Below are 17,378 nucleotides of genomic sequence, written 5' to 3' on the forward strand. Positions count from 1 at the left end.
GCCATATGCTGTAGTATACAAATTGCACATAACCATTGACTACTTACAGCTGCATGACCAAATACAAATGACTCGGACTCTCATAAATATCTTCCAAGGCAACGATATTCTCATGTTTGATCCTAGGGGAAAATGGAAAAGAAAAGAGATACGTTTTGAGTGAAAGATTAACATTGATAAACAGATTAACCTGACAGGAAAACGTCATTTGTTACCATTATTGTCTGAGCAAAGCTGTACCAAAACTATAAGGTGTGATGACCGAATGGCTTGCTGCAGAATGTTGAAGTCTTTTTTTTGTTGTTTCTACGATAATTCAATTCCAAGGTTAATCATTTCCAGACACTGAACACACATTACAGACAAGTTTAGTTGCTAAGACACAATGCTATGATAAGGAATGATTAATGTGGTGGTTAAACCTGATACTTTGAAAATAGGATTTACAGTAGTCATGGTTTTGTGACTGCAGAAGTGAAAATGGAATAACTGCAGGCAGAGTAGCCATCAAGTTTCAGGCAGATTAGTACATAAACCAAGGAATTGATAAACTACTGTACCAATCACCAGCTAATCCCACTTTGCTAAATGAACAGAAAGGCACCAGTTGGGGCTGCCACAACATTGGCTGCAAACCTTACCTGCCAAGCCTTGGTCATATTTTCTTTTTTTCCAAAGTGTCAAACACACTTATAATTATTCCCTTCTACCACCCAAATAATGAAAAATGGTAGCCAAGAATACTTCTTGGAAGGCAGAACCCAGCACCTCCAGCTGGACAGGCCTTTTTACAGCAAGATGAGATAACACCACTGTCTGACCCTACCCCTACCTTCAGTTTGGTGATAAACAGTTCTGCAAGTCCATGTAGGGTTTTTATGAGAGAGGGATTAGAAGTAGGGGTGCTCATAAGGCCCTTTCTCTATAGACATCATGGGCATTCACATTGCAGTTCATTGTGATTTATTTTTTTTAGAAATCTGGAAGAAGACATTCTAGAAAACCCTTTGTCAGGATCAGCGGGATTCGAACCCCACTTGGGGTGTTCCTGACGGCATGCATTTGCCTCTATAGCCACTGGAGGCATTTTGGGCTCTGTCTGTTTCTTCTCTTGTCTCCTACTTTCTGTCTGCTCCCTTTCCTCCGCCCACCTCATTAACCTCATGTGTTTCCCATCTCCTAATCTTCACCCTTTATAAGCCTTTCCCTGACCATTGCCCCTTGCTTGGTCATTAATTGTTTCTCGTGACCCTGCCTCCGTGTTCCCTGTTCCTGTGTCTATTCTTGTTCTCGCTGGTTCCAAGCTCCAGTTCCGTGTCCTGATCCTGCCTTCTGCCTTGTTCCTGAGCCCTTTCTAGTTCTGCCTTGATTTCCCGGTTTTGACCTTGGCCTGTCCTTGACTTCGCTTGACTGCCGCTTGCCCTGACCTTTTGCCTGTTTGGATTCTGCCTCTGCCTGCCGTGTTATATATGAATTTCCATTGTATGCACTACTACGTCACTAGTTATTAAAGTTCTTCATTTTCATCATGGCCTCTGACACCAGTTCTGTAATCTATGGTTACACTCCGGGTTACCCAGTATTCAGGCTCCCACCTTCCTGGTACTCCATGGCGTCTCCGCAGGGAGATCGTGACACCCTTAACCAAAATGATACCTGTTACTAAAGCTATAACTAGAAAAACAGATGTGATATAACAAATTATAAAAAAGACAGTGTTCTTTACTTGACAAAATATGACTTAATTAAGGACCTTCATCAACATGTCTTTGTGTCTAAGTGGCAGCTGAGTGCAGGGCTGCTAATACAGGTAAAAGGGGTATATTTGCAGACCTTGTTTCTCTTCCTTGTGAGAGAGACATAGCTCTTCCCTAAATGTGCAAGAGATGCTTCTCCTTTTGTGGCTGGCACATTCAGAAAAGCTTTGCTTAAGTCAGGACAGAAGGTCCTGTGTGTTCAGTGTGGGGTGAAGAGATGTGAACCACAGTGGAAAGGTTCTGTGATGAGGCAGGTGATATATTGATTCCTTCTAGGTGGCACTAGTATAGTGAGGGAAGGTACCCTAAATACAATCTAGTGCATAGAGTAGTGGGGCTTACTTTTTGTTCTGTGGCTAACTTCGCTTGTCAAGAACCTGCGAACTGTAAAATTAAAAAAGGAAAATTCCTGTTTTATGCCAGAATAGAAGTCCCTATCTATTCTCTCCTCTAAAATCCTTCTTTGCTACCATTATAAAAAAAAAACCACAAAACATATATTTAATGTAGTTTAAACATGTAGAATATGTTAAATATTCTTCAAATATAGGCGCACATTCATTCAAGTATGACAGGTCCGAATACAAAAAAATCGTATTTTTTCTAAAATTTACAACTTTTGAGTATGTTCTCAAATATTTTCGTTAATTTGCGCCAAAATTAATCATACTTTGCGACAAAATTGTATTTGTCTCAACGAGTACGAAAGTTTCGGATTCACTCAAGCTTCGGTATCGTGACTTTCCTTGGGCCAGGTTGGAGTTGCAGAGTGCCATTGAGTCCTATGGGAGGCTTCCAAAATCATGCACAGAAGGATCAAAGTCAGAAAGGTTTTCCCGCCATTTACGATCGTTCAGATACGAACATTGCGTAATTTTCGTATTGTACCACAATATTTTCGGACAAGCACAACATGACTTTTCGCAAAATTAACGCACATCAGAAATTGGTTGGTCCGAATTTTTCCCAATTGTGCTTTTAATTACAGAAAATTTGTACTTTCATAAATGTGCCCCATAATGTACCTGATTCAAAATGAAAAGCCTTCTGGCCAGAACTTTCAATAATAATTGGGGACAGAATAAAACTGTTAATACAGACATCCCCTTACAGTTGTACATGGGTAAGGTAATCTAAGACCAAAGTATTAAAATGTTTGTTTACCAACGTACATAAGCCAAACTGTCAGGCATACAAAATCCCAACTATGTTTTCAATCATTGAAATTCTGCTCAGAGAAAACCTTCTGTCCTTGCCTCGCACACAGCTGTCACCATGAAATGCATATCCTCTGGTAAAATAGTCTGAAAAAAGGTAAAAATAGCTAGATACTTTCTTTAAGGAAAATATATTCATATTACAGGTATGGGAACCCATTATCCAGAAAGCTTCGAATTACGGAAAGCCCCTCTCCCATAGGCTCCATTTTAATCAAATAATTCAGAATTTTAAAACTTATTTCCTTTTTCTCTGTAGAAATAAAACAGAACCTTGTAATTGATCCCAACTAAGATATAAATAAACCTTATTGGATGCAAAACAATCCTGTTGGGTTTAATTAATGTTTTATTGATTTTTTTTGTAGACATATTATGGAGATCCAAATTACGGAAAGACCCCTTATGCGGAATACCGTTGGTCCCGAGTATTCTGGATAACAGGTTCTATACCTGTACATATATACATACATACACTGTGTGTACACAAAAAAATAAAGAAATTAAAATAAGCAAATTACATATTTTTTTCCCACAGAAATACCTGACCATTTTATACCAGTTAATTTTTCTTCCATTGTTACAATGAATGTGTGTATCCTTCTAATGGCTGGATAGAAACATTTCCCTATGGGAGTAAGTTAAGATTACTGGCCCTATAAGAAACAACAATACCTCTAACTGTTTAAGTGGAGCCACCCCCTTGCTTTGGATATGCTGAGTAGAAACTACGTTATGTTGAGGAGACCCAAAAGCAGCAAATCTAGTCCGTTATTTGCAGAAAAAGACTTTATAAGTAGGAGTTACTAATCTCTGCATGTTTTATCATCCTAAACTCACTGATTTCTTAAAGCAGTGATATTTAATACTTTTCTACCAAAAGAAAACATGATATTTGTTATGCTTATATACACCACAGGAGTTCATCAACCAATGAATGATATACCTACCAGAACATTAGCAACGGTTCTAAAGAAGAAAGAATAAAAGACCTCTCTCTTTGAAGCCTGAGCTGAGATAGTTGGATGGTTTGTGATAATCTGCTTTTATTCAGCATTTAAAAGGGTTGCTTACATTAGAATATACTTTAGTATGCTGCTGACAGCAGAAGGCCACAAGCAAATTGGTCTTTGTATTTTTTCTTTGAGTTTTAGGAACTAGTTTTTGTTATCCTTGCATTCAAAACAAGGTTTCAATGAAAGGCTAGAGGATAAATGGCACAGGACCCAATAGAAATATAACTCACAAAACATAACATTGTGAATCCCACAGAGTTACAATTTCTGCATCAGTATTTTTCTGTATGGTAAGGCAAGTTACTTAAGCAGAAGCTGTAATTTTCAGTGTGCCTGGACATTTTGGGAGTTTGCATGTTCTTGCAATATTTGTAATGGTTCACACTGGGAACTCAATTTATATCTCTCAGTCTAAAATTAAACTGGTAGTTTAACAGACTTCTTGTAAAAATTGAACCAGTGCATAATGTATGTGTGCTACTGTGCCTAATGTAAAGTCTCTTGTAAGCTCCATTTTGACAGTAATGTGAATAATTAAGATCATTTAAGTGTTCTCTAAATAAACACTGAACTTTGTTGGGGTTATATTAAGAAAGGATAATAATAATTAAGAAAATATTTGCTTAGGTGATCTACTATCTGTAAGGAATGATGTAGCCAGCAGTGAGTATAGACCAGTGTTTTTCAACCTTTTTTGGGCAAAGGCACACTTGTTTCATGAAAAAAATCACGAGGCACACCACCATTAGAAAATGTTAAAAAATTTAACTCTGTGCCCAGCAGCAGTGCCCCCCTAGTACACTGGTGCCCAGCAGCAGTGCCCCCCTAGTACATTGGTGCCAAGAGCAGTGCCCCCCTAGTACATTGGTGCCCAGCAGCAGTGCCCCCCTAGTACATTGGTGCCAAGAGCAGTGCCCCCCTAGTACACTGGTGCCCAGCAGCAGTGCCCCCCTAGTACATTGGTGCCAAGAGCAGTGCCCCCCTAGTACATTGGTGCCCAGCAGCAGTGCCCCCCAGTACATTGGTGCCAAGAGCCAGCCCCCCTAGTACATTGGTGCCCAGCAGCAGTGCCCCCCTAGTACATTGGTGCCAAGAGCAGTGCCCCCCTAGTACACTGGTGCCCAGCAGCAGTACCCCCCAGTACATTGGTGCCAAGAGCCAGCCCCCCTAGTACATTGGTGCCCAGCAGCAGTGCCCCCATAAGTCAGTGTGCCCCGTGGCCCCCCCTAATACATTGGTGCCCAGCAGCATTTTACTTCTGCTCCCCTCACGCGCGCCGCCTCTGCACTTCTGCCTACACGCGACCGCACACAGGCCCTTTTATAACGTTGCGCCCCGTGCGTACTGACGTCAAACACACGGGGCGCACACGGGGCGCAACCAATGACAGGGCCCGGATTTTATTAAAGTAAAAATTGCGGCCCTGCCTACGGCACACCAGGCAACATCTCGCGGCACACTAGTGTGCCGCGGAACAGCGGTTGAAAAATGCTGGTATAGACAACGAGGGCCTTTTGTGTCTGCTTTCAGAGAAAAGCATGAATGAAACAAATGTATTTGGGGTGAATGAAACAAATGTATTTGACCATAAAAAAAGTGTATCAAACTATAACAAGCTCATTAGCACATACAAGGCTTCAATATAAAATGTGTATGCAAAATCATCTATTTTTCAATTGATATACCCGATCTGCCGCAAAAAGGCCCAACTCCTGTCTTCAAAAAGTATTTAGCACCGGAGTTTTAAATAAGAAAAAAATACAGAAAAATTGACACAATCTACATACTGCAAAACTAAGTTGTAGGTCCTGCCACTGACTATTGAAGAAATGTATGGTGATAATACATATGTATTTGGCTTCAGGTATAGTAGCCACAGCAACAAATTATATATTGACTTTCACAGAAGCCCATTAAATAAAATGCTGTTTTGGGTTACTAGACCTTCATTTTATTATTAAGTTCCTTCAGTTATTCTCCCATCCACTTGTCTCTTGCAAATAATATATTAACATACACAGCAACACCACCATACTACTCTGATTTACAGATTGCCTTGATAATTTACATGCCATTCAGATCCAATCCATAAAAGCTACCTGACATGCCAGAGCAATATTTCTCTGGCATGTCCAGGGTTAAACCTGGCAACATTTGGCTTTGTGTTCACGAAATACCCTTAATTAAATATGCAACAAGGGACTGTGGAAAGGTGACACACATATCTGGGTTAGAAGACAATTAGGAGCCAGACCATTTGGGCGGGGAAGCTGGGGACCTAGAGCTGCAGGGGGGAGCAGCTATGAGAAAAATATGGATTATAATAAGGCATCCATATCTCCTTTGCTTTAGTGTTCACATCCTCATAAATCACATATTGGTTATGAGGAGGTCACACGCTTTCTAATGATACCAAACAGGGACAGCCTATACCCACCAGTTTGGAGGGATAGTTTCTGGGGGATGGGAACATGAGACACCCCTCATGTTTGGTATCATGCTGATCACCCACATATAAATCACAGCAAGCTCATATTGTTATCATAATATCGGGTACTGGCAAGTGCCAATATTATACGACAGAAACCGGCCTGAAAATTGCAGCCCTCTACAGGGGGTCTTAAGTGACAAGTTCCTGGGCACTCCCTCCTCATGCATGTGGTAATGAGGAAGGGCCCCAGCAGGAGATAAAGGGCAAAAGAACCTGTTACTACAGCTCATACCTGAGGTCCCAATTCTGTTGGAGGTGTGTGCCCAGGTTTCCAACTCTTGCCTCAGGAGGACACAAAGGAAATTCCTAACTTGGTAATGTACATAGGGTTTCTCTGTGTTTAATTCCCTTTTGTTTACCATTTGCAATGTTATGTGTATGTCTCTTTTTGTAAAATCTTTTTATATGCACTGGTTAATTTTGTAATATTAAATATAAAATGTAATTAGTTTTGTACTTTGTAACAACAAACTCATGTAGCTTGTATGAACGCTTGGGCCTAAATGTGTTAACTTCTTGTCTGTGTGTAGAGGGAAAGTTGTCTGTGTAAATGCTAATTAACTAGTTGACAGCTAGCAGGAGAGTGTGTTTGACTGTAATTTAACCTTTGGCTGCTAGAGTGCTTGTTTAATTAGTAGAACCCCTAACTACAGTGAGAAAGAGTATGTGATACATTGTGTATTAGGCAATAGTACCTGTTGTAGAGAGCAGGGAGATATTCAGATTAGGTTTCTATCGCCTGTTAATGATAGATGGTGGCAGCAAATATTTATTTGGGGAGGTGGTGTGTTTGGGGTGTCTGACATTAGTCTAACCTGTGTGTAAGGTGACTGAGTGTAACCCCTTGTTTCCCCCATCCCAGTGTCACGTGCATCTGAGAGTGGAATGACACTACGTAAATATACCAAATTCAATGTCTTTTTCAACTTATCAAAAACAGAATTTATTATCCCCTTCTCCCTTGCCACAACTATTTATACCCATCCTATTAATCTCCTGGACCAAAATATAATTTCAGTAGCACAATTTGCTGCCTGACATATATCTTAATTTTGTCTTCTAAATATCTCCAGAATATGTATACATTTGCAAGAGACAACACAATAAAAACAGACTATCCATTTTTATTTTACTGCAATCTCCTTCTGTAAGCCTTCTACTAACTCCCCTAACCACATTTTCAGGCACTTCAAAAACTTTCTGCTTGACTCATCTTGCAACCTATTAATAATCGACTACATTTATACAGGTATGGGATCCCTTATCCAGAAACCCGCTATTCAGAAAGCTCTGAATTATGAAAAGCCTGTCTCCCATAGACTCCATTTTAATCAAATAATTCGAAATTTTAAAACTGTTTTGCTTTTTCTCTGTAATAATAAAACAGTACCTTGTAATTGATCCCAACTAAGATATAAATAATCCTTATTGGATACAAAACAATCCTATTGGGTTTAATTAATGTTTTATACATTTTTTAGTTGACCTAAGGTATGGAGATTCAAATTACGGAAAGACCCCTTATCCGGAACACCCTTGGTCCCGAGCATTCTGGATAATGGGTCCTATACATGTATAGCCAAATTAATTTAAGTCCCCAAATACACTTATCAACAATGTCCTACCTTATATATCCAACCTGATGTATTCGCTAAACTACCTTTTACTTTCTTCTTTTATAAACAGTATTATTTCTGGAAACACACTAGCCAGCATCCTACAAGTGAAACACATTGCCACATCATACTGTTTGAGGCACTGCCCTGCCAGCTTCAATACCACTCTAGCAATTCAAACCTGTACCACCATAAAGCAAACACTGAGGTCACTGAGACCCATCAGGAATATCAGGAATATTATTATCATAATCCGTATACACAATATGCTGTTTATACCATCTGTATCAGAGTTCAATTTTTTCCAAAAAAAAACAAAAATCTAAAAAAAAAAAAACCTTTTGAAGCCTCTTCATTTTGCCTCAGAGGTTGAACAATTTGCTAATTTAATCTAATCTAATTTAAGATAATTGTGTTAATTCTTTATGTAGGGGGATCAGAGAACTCTGTCCCCTGTTTCTCAGTCTGTGACATCATCCAGTCTAGCTACAGACTGGGGAGGAACCCGATTGGCTGGATGCCCCAGTGCACGTCTGGGAAGAGGTGTGCTTAAATTTGGAGTAAAAAATCAAGGGGCGGGCCCAGCAGTTGATAAAGGGAGCCCCTGTTGTTTTGCCAGTTTTGTTGGAAGAGAGACACAGAGTGAGCAGCCAGTACCACCTGTTGTGCGTTGAGACTGAAAAGAGAAGAGTCTGCAGGGCTGCCAGGATTACAAAGTCCTCAGTGGAATCTCCTGTGTGTGTCTCCTGGTGAGAACAGGTATTGCTTGTTTGCCTGCTACATGGGAGCAGCCACCTTTTCATAGGGGAAGGTACTCTGGGGCAGGTAGCGCTACCTGGGAGGACTAAAGAGCTCTTGGGGAAGGGACTGAACTGATTTAAGGGTTGGGGTCTATCCGGATCCAAGTTGGGGATTGGGCACCTACAGAGACTGTGCTAGGAGTGGATAGACTGCACAAGTTCCTCAGGACAGGAATCCTAGGAAATCCCTAAGCTGTTTTACATTCTATTTCAACAGTTATATAAAGTTTGATATTGCTGCAAAATTGTGTGTGATTATTCCTAGTGGAAAGTCCCTTGAGGTGTGTTCCTTTGTGTCCACTAGGTGGAGGCATTGCGCTATAATCCCAGTTCCCAGTATCTTTATAACTCAAAGAGAACGAAAATCTCCTGTACTAAAGCCTATATACAGCCCAAATTTAGTGAGTGTGCCAAGAAAGGGTTACATTTATTTTCTCACTCAAAAGCAATTCAGCCCCTTCTTAAAGGCACAGTAACACCAAAAAATGAAAGAGCTTTAATGTAATAAAAATATAATGCACTGTTGCCCTGCACTGGTAAAACTGGTGTATTTGCTACAGTAACACTACTATAATTTATATAATAAGCTGCTGTGTAGCCACGGGGGCAGCCATTCAAGCTGGAAAAAAGGAGAAAAGGCACAGGTTACATAGTAGATAACAGACAAGTTCTGTAGAATATAATAGTGTTTTATCTGTTATCTGCTATGTGCCTGTGCCTTTTCTCCTTCGAATGGCTGCCCCCATACTACACAGCAGCTTATTTATATACATTATAGTAGACTTTCTGAAGTAAACACACAACTTTTACCAGTGCAGGGCAGCAGCACATTATATTTTAGTTACTTTTATACACTTTCATTTTTTGGTGTTACTGTTCCTTTAAAGTTATTTAATGTATAGGTCAGTACAACTGATTCAGGGAAAGAATTCCACAGCTTTCTTTTAATTGGAATTTTAATTGCCCCTTGTGTGTGTTAGAAGGACCCACTAGTAATAAAAACACCAGAGACTCAAATATATTCATAGTTATCATATCTCCCCTTAGGTCCACGTCAGATGGGAGACTATTTTGTCTGCAAGTAATCTCTTCCGAAAGCCACAAGGTGAAAGGAAATGCCTACCCCTCTACATTCGCTCTTCTTTCCCTCATATAGTTGTAAATGCGCCAACATATTCTGCAGCACTGTACAGTAAATGGGTATATATAATGAACATGAACAGATATCCATGCAAAGTAGGCAAAAACAATACAATATGCAATACTTTTGTCTACTGGAATCACAGCATGTAAAACACTTTACATGTGATGGTGATCCCCAGTAATTGTTGAAAAATGTATAGAAGATGACAAAGGGTCCCATTTGTCACGGCCCTCAATCAGATTAGCTGCCCTTCATTGGGACAATTATTTTCTGCACTAAAGTGTACAAAAGAACAATGATTGGTAATATTTTGCCAATCATTTACTATCATTACCAAATAAACAATAAAATTTATCAAGCAATGATGAATCTACCCTTATGTTTTTGAAGTAGAATTTAATAAGTGTTGTATAGAGTAGGTAAAGCCTGAAATTATTTGTTACTATTTGAATCATTATTTTATCACAAGGTTTCAATACTATTACAAGCCAGTCATTTGTAAGATGAATTTTAGCAGAAAGCATCAGCACTAGATTATGCCACCATGAGTGTTTTCCCTCTTGTAACCTCTAAATCATCAGTGCTATATCAAACAGCTGTGTGAGCTATTATCTGACAAAACTCATTATATCTGCATGCCTGGTTTCCAAATGACAAACAAAGCAATTAAAGGAATCAGAGTAAAAGTCTCTATTCACCGAAAACGTAATGTTTTCACATTTCTCTTGTGGGTATGATGTAAAATCTCTTTGGGGGTCATTTAAATAACTTCTGCAGAGTACATACATGGATTCATACTTCTACTCAAATGGAAAGGTGTGTCTGTTACTTTTATAACCCAGGTCCACAATAATAATTTTGCTCTTCTCAAGAAAGTTAAATGACATGAGTAACTGATAAGGGCAGATGAATGGGACACTTGAAAAAAATGAGTGGAAGGTAGACGGCACAACCATGTGGGGGGGCTGTGGTGGCAGAGACTTTGGGCTTAGTGTTGAGGAGATCACGACTGGGGTGGGCCCTGGACATCTCAGTACGATACTGTACAAATTTAAGTCAAAGTGAAAAAAGATTCCAGCAAAACGATTAAACAAAAATCTGCTTACTGCAGAAATATACACCCCCAACAAGTCAGTATTTAGTAGATATACCTTTGGCAGCAATTATAGCATTGAGTCTGTGTGAATAGATCTCTATCATTGCACAATTGGATATTGAAATGTTTCCCCAGACAGGTACCTCTTCTTTACCTACCACTAGTTCCGGGCCCATTTTTCGCCAGGCAGGTACCTCTTCTTTGCCTACCACTAGTTTTGGGCCCAATTTTCGTCAGGCAGTTACCTCTTATTTCACCTACCACTAGTTCCGGGCCCTTTCCCCCTCACAGTAGTACCCCCCGCCAGCGGCCCCGGCAATCCCGCCGCCGTGTGTGCGTGCATTGTGCCCTCGTTTGTGCATGTGCGTGGTTGCCTAGGGCGCCCGGCTGGCTTGGCTCTGCACTGTCATGAAAAGCTGGTCCTTGCACAAAATTATGACACTTGTTTATTCCAAAAGCAACTTGAGTTCAGTATTAGTTACACAGTTTCTCAAGATCATTTGAATCAAATAAAAGAAAAACAACACATTCTTTGAACAACTATTTTTGTTTGGGGTTTATTAAAGAATGAAGGACTTGTAACATATAGATGGATGTAGAGTCAGGGCACTAAAATGCAGGGACCTGTTATCCAGAATGCTCTGGACCAGGGTATTTCTCATGATATAGGGATTTATACCAGAAACATATTTTATTTTATGGACAAAAATTCAACTGATTTGAAATGCCTCATGTCTCCCGAACTAGCCAATACCTGATATGTATAGTTTTATAGAGATTTCAGACTTCTATAGATCAAAAACTCCAAGCAGTTTATTACCAAATTTTCAAAGTATTACAGCAGAATTTGGAATACTTTAGATTCTAAAAACAAAAATCCCAGAACATTAGGTTTACCCCAGGAAACCATATATTTTTGAAAAGTACACATTCTGCCGAATCCAAAATGGATAACCATGTCTTTCAACTCCTAAATACCAAATGGCAATGCTTTTCTGAATTTGGCAGTTTCCATAAAAAATTATGAAAATTCTAAAAAAATTGCTTCAAAGCATCCATTTTCAAGCATCATATCTCCCACATAATATTAGGTACCAAGAAAAAACATCCTAAATATGAAAGCCAAGGGTCCACTGAACAGTTGCCCATTGTGTATAGGATCACTGTAGATATTAGTGTTTAGGTGGATGCTACAAACACATTTATATTATAGTAATTATTAAAGAACAAAGATTTAGAACAGGAGACAGGCATAGAACAACTGCTACTGTAGGATGATTTTACACACCAGAGGTCATTCTGTTTGCTTGAGTCTTAGAATGTTTACACAGAACAAGGAATGCATCTGTTGTCTCCTGTCACAAGTAGCCCTAGTGCAAGTTTAAGAAAGTCAAAAACAGTCTCAGAAACACCAACTGCACAAATACCATTTAGGACATTGTGCTGATGTAGAAGATTTCTTTTTCCAGAGAGATACCTTTTTGGGCTATTGTGCTGAGACGGTGAGACACTTAAAGGACAATGAAAGACTAAGTCACTTGGGGGTGCTAAACTGTTAAGCACCTCCAAGTGACTTAAATCGCATACCTTTTACCCCGAGAGAACAGCACCAGCCCGGGGTAGCAGCGAGCACTTCCTTCTTCCTGCTTCACGTGCGCGCGCGCAGTAGAGTGAAAAGCCGAACTTTAACAGAGAAGTCTGCTTTTCACATTACTGCGCATGCACCTGTTGTGGGGTCCCAGCAAAACGAAGCAGGAAGGAGGAAGCGCTCGCTACAGGTACCCGGGCTGGTGCTGTTTTCTCCTAACAGGGGCACCAGCCCAGGGTACAAGGCAAGCGATTAAAGTCACTTGGGGGTGCCTAACATTTTGGCACCCCAAGTGACTTAGCCTTTCCTTGTCCTTTAAGTATTTCCTAAAGATGTACAGAGAGACACAGTTATGCTAAGCATGATGATTGGATGGCATTGGATCAGCCCCATGTAGGAAGAAACAGCTAAATAGCAAAATTTTTGTACTTGAATTTGTTTCCCTCACGTCCTCACAAGCTTTCAGGACGTATGAGCTATTATTTAACACTCTGTATTGTAATACTCTGTATTAATGTATACCTCTAATAAAGCTGTCTGGTTAATATCCTTTGTGAATCTGAATGATTCAAGTCAGGCCCAGGGGGAACTTCGGGGCCAGGTTTGATTAAGTATTTACTTAAATCCAAGAGTGACTTACTCACTGTGGGTGAGAATCATATATCCCTACTGGAGGATCATAGGAGTATAGATAAGACATATAAATACAACATTTCGTAAGAGAGAGAAAAACACATTGTCAAAATATGACATTTAGAAATACAACACCAAAGTATCTGGCATTTAGAGCCCCCCAAAAGAACTTAGTGCATATAAATTGCCCTAGAGATTTCTTTAGCTACTGAAAATTCAACACATTTAATGCCTTTAATGTGGGGTAAAAACACAAAAATATATGTTGAACCCCGACAACCATATATTTTTAGAAAGTAAAATGGGCACCCATGTCTTTCTACTCCAAACTATAGAGTCCCAAAATTGTCGGTTTTGATGAAATACCTGAAAATCTTATCAAACCTTCCACTTTCAAGCACCTTATCTCCCACATACAGTGGTGTGAAAAACTATTTGCCCCCTTCCTGATTTCTTATTCTTTTGCATGTTTGTCACACAAAATGTTTCTGATCATCAAACACATTTAACTATTAGTCAAAGATAACACAAGTAAACACAAAATGCAGTTTTTAAATGAGGGTTTTTATTTTTTAGGGAGAAAAAAAATCCAAACCTACATGGCCCTGTGTGAAAAAGTAATTGCCCCCCTGAACCTAATAACTGGTTGGGCCACCCTTAGCAGCAATAACTGCAATCAAGCGTTTGCGATAACTTGCAACGAGTCTTTTACAGCGCTCTGGAGGAATTTTGGCCCACTCATCTTTGCAGAATTGTTGTAATTCAGCTTTATTTGAGGGTTTTCTAGCATGAATCGCCTTTTTAAGGTCATGCCACTACATCTCAATAGGATTCAGGTCAGGACTTTGACTAGGCCACTCCAAAGTCTTCATTTTGTTTTTCTTCAGCCATTCAGAGGTGGATTTGCTGGTGTGTTTTGGGTCATTGTCCTGCTGCAGCACCCAAGATCGCTTCAGCTTGAGTTGACGAACAGATGGCCGGACATTCTCCTTCAGGATTTTTTGGTAGACAGTAGAATTCATGGTTCCACTATCACAGCAAGCCTTCCAGGTCCTGAAGCAGCAAAACAACCGCAGACCATCACACTACCACCACCATATTTTACTGTTGGTATGATGTTCTTTTTCTGAAATGCTGTGTTACTTTTACGCCAGATGTAACGGGACACGCACCTTCCAAAAAGTTCAACTTTTGTCTCGTCGGTCCACAGGGTATTTTACCAAAAGTCTTGGCAATCATTGAGAAGTTTTTTAGCAAAATTGAGACATAATGTTCTTTTTGCTTAAAAGTGGTTTGCGCCTTGGAAATCTGCCATGCAGGCCATTTTTGCCCAGTCTCTTTCTTATGGTGGAGTCGTGAACACTGACCTTAATTGAGGCAAGTGAGGCCTGCAGTTCTTTAGATGTTGTCCTGGGGTCTTTTGTGGCCTCTCGGATGAGTTGTCTCTGCGCTCTTGGGGTAATTTTGGTCGGCCGGCCACTCCTGGAAAGGTTCACCACTGTTCCATGTTTTTGCCATTTGTGGATAATGGCTCTCACTGTGGTTCGCTGGAGTCCCAAAGCTTTAGAAATGGCTTTATAACCTTTACCAGACTGATAGATCTCAATTACTTTTGTTCTCATTTGTTCCTGAATTTCTTTGGATCTTGGCATGATGTCTAGCTTTTGAGGTGCTTTTGGTCTACTTCTCTGTGTCAGGTAGCTCCTATTTAAGTGATTTCTTGATTGAAACAGGTGTGGCAGTAATCAGGCCTGGGGGTGACTACAGAAATTGAACTCAGGTGTGATAAACCACAGTTAAGTTATTTTTTAACAAGGGGGGCAATCACTTTTTCACACAGGGCCATGTATATTTGGAGTATTTTTTCTCCCTTAATAACGTAAACCTTCATTTAAAAACTGCATTTTGTGTTCAATTATGTTATCTTTGACTAATAGTTAACGGTTTTTGATGAGCAGAAACATTTAAGTGTGACAAACATGCAAAAGAATAAGAAATCAGGAAGGGGGCAAATAGTTTTTCACACCACTGTAACATTAGGTACCAAGAAAACACACCCTAAATATGAAAGCCAAGGGTCCACTGAACAGTTTGATGCCCATTGTGCATAGGATCACCGATGTATCTGGCCCTTAGAGACCCCAAAAGGAAGTTAGTGCATACAAATTGCACGGAGATCACTTTAGCTACTGAAAATTCAACACAATTACAGCATTTTTTGTGGGGTAAAAATCTCAAAAAATACGCTGACCCCCCCAAAACCAAATATTTTGGCAAAGTACACATTAGGACAAATAAAAAATGGACACCCATGTCTTCCTACTCCAAACTACGAAGTCGCAGTGTCAAGGGTCCACAGAACAGTTTGATGGCCATTGTGCATAGGATCACCAAAGTATCGCGTCCTTTTTAAATCATGTGTGGAGGAGTGGGGCAAGGTCTCCATTGCTCCTTATGGGAGCATAATTTTAGTCTGGCTCTGGCGGCATGCCGCTCTATGCTTGGGCCTTTGTGGTCTTGCCAAAAATCTGGGCCTGCGTATCAACATAAAACATTATAAATATGAATGCCACGGGCCAGAATTTCACATCTGACACTCTGAACGCTGCACTATAAGCTACGGCATGTGTATTATGTGCCATAAGACCCCCTAACAGTACGGAGACCCTAGAAAACGATATATTTTCTGAAAGTACACATTCTGACAAAACAAAAATGGGTAAATACAACTTTCTACTGCAAACTACCAAACTACAAAGCTATGCTAAACAGAACGTTGTTTATGAAATTTCTGAAAATCGTCACAAAGCTTGCATTTTACCCCATTATGTACCCCACATATTGTAATATATAAACATAAAACATTCTAAATATGAATGCCAGGGGCCTACTGAACAGTTGATGCCCAATATGTATAGATCTCCCAAACTATGTGGTTTACAGAAGCACCCAAATTGATATATAACAAAATTTCCATGGGCAAAGACGAGAAACAAAGAACAATGTAAAATGTAATAAAATTGCTAAAATCCAAAAATACCCACTAGAAACAATGTTTTTTTTTTTTTTTTACCTAGTGTACACATATGCATAACTGAAAATGCAATAAAATTGCTAAAAATGCAAAAAAATGAATACAAATGCACCAAAACCACAGAAAATGTAATGAAAATAGTATTGTGCAGTGCGGTTAGCGAATACGCCTTCAGTAAGGATCAATTCTATCTTAGTTGGGATCAAGTACAATGTATTGTTTTATTATTACAGAGAAAAAGGAAATAATTTGTAAAAATTGTAATTTTTTGATTGAAGGGGAACTCCACCCAAACATAACTTAAGCTTTTTAAAAAGTAAACATAATTTTAAGCAACTTTGCAATATACATCAATTAAAACATATGCAGCCTTTTAAAGATTTTTAATGTAATAATATGATTTGTAACAGTTACCTAATCTTAGCCCCCCATTTTCCTGCTGATCTGGCTACTTTGAGACTCAAAAAAGGGAATAAATCTAACAGTAGTTTCAGCCTACATTCTCCAAATCCCAATTACCTGCACACTTGATGTCAATGAAGACAGGAACATCACATGGCAATGCATTGTAGGTTATATAGTTCCTGCATGCAGTCTGTAAGCTGTGGAGAAGTTGTTACAATTTGTAACATCAATGTTTTAGTCCCTCCTCCCCTGTCAGGATTTCAAATGATGCAGAATGAGATCTGTTTTGCAGCTGGATTTGAGCGTGTAAAAATGGTATTTATTCGTACTTTATTTTTGTGGGGCTCTTCAGGGTTGGACTGGGGGATGCAGGGCCCTCCGGGGCTGCCGCTGCCCCGCCGAGCCTCCCTTACCCACCGAAGAGGCTCCCTAACCCCCCGCAGTGTCCCCCACCCAACATCCTCCCCTTAGCGTGCATAAATGTAACGCGTCAGGGGAGGAATGGTACACAAGGGTCAGGTCTGGACGCTGGGGCTCTTTAACAAAGGGAAGCTAGCGTTTCCATTTAACGTAAGTAAATA

General features: G+C 39.8%; 1 protein-coding gene across 1 annotated transcript in view; it reads right to left on the reverse strand.

The window, feature by feature from the left end:
• The window catches only part of camk1d (calcium/calmodulin dependent protein kinase ID), a 186,364-nt gene that overhangs the window by 56,133 nt on the left and 112,853 nt on the right, over positions 1-17,378 (reverse strand). The window contains exon 3 of the mRNA XM_002935249.5: positions 48-122. Within this exon, the coding sequence (XP_002935295.2) occupies positions 48-122 (75 nt within the window). The remainder of the gene's footprint in view (positions 1-47; positions 123-17,378) is intronic.

The sequence above is a fragment of the Xenopus tropicalis genome, chromosome 3 (assembly GCF_000004195.4).
Source record: "Xenopus tropicalis strain Nigerian chromosome 3, UCB_Xtro_10.0, whole genome shotgun sequence".
In the NCBI taxonomy this organism is placed as follows: Eukaryota; Metazoa; Chordata; class Amphibia; order Anura; family Pipidae; genus Xenopus; species Xenopus tropicalis.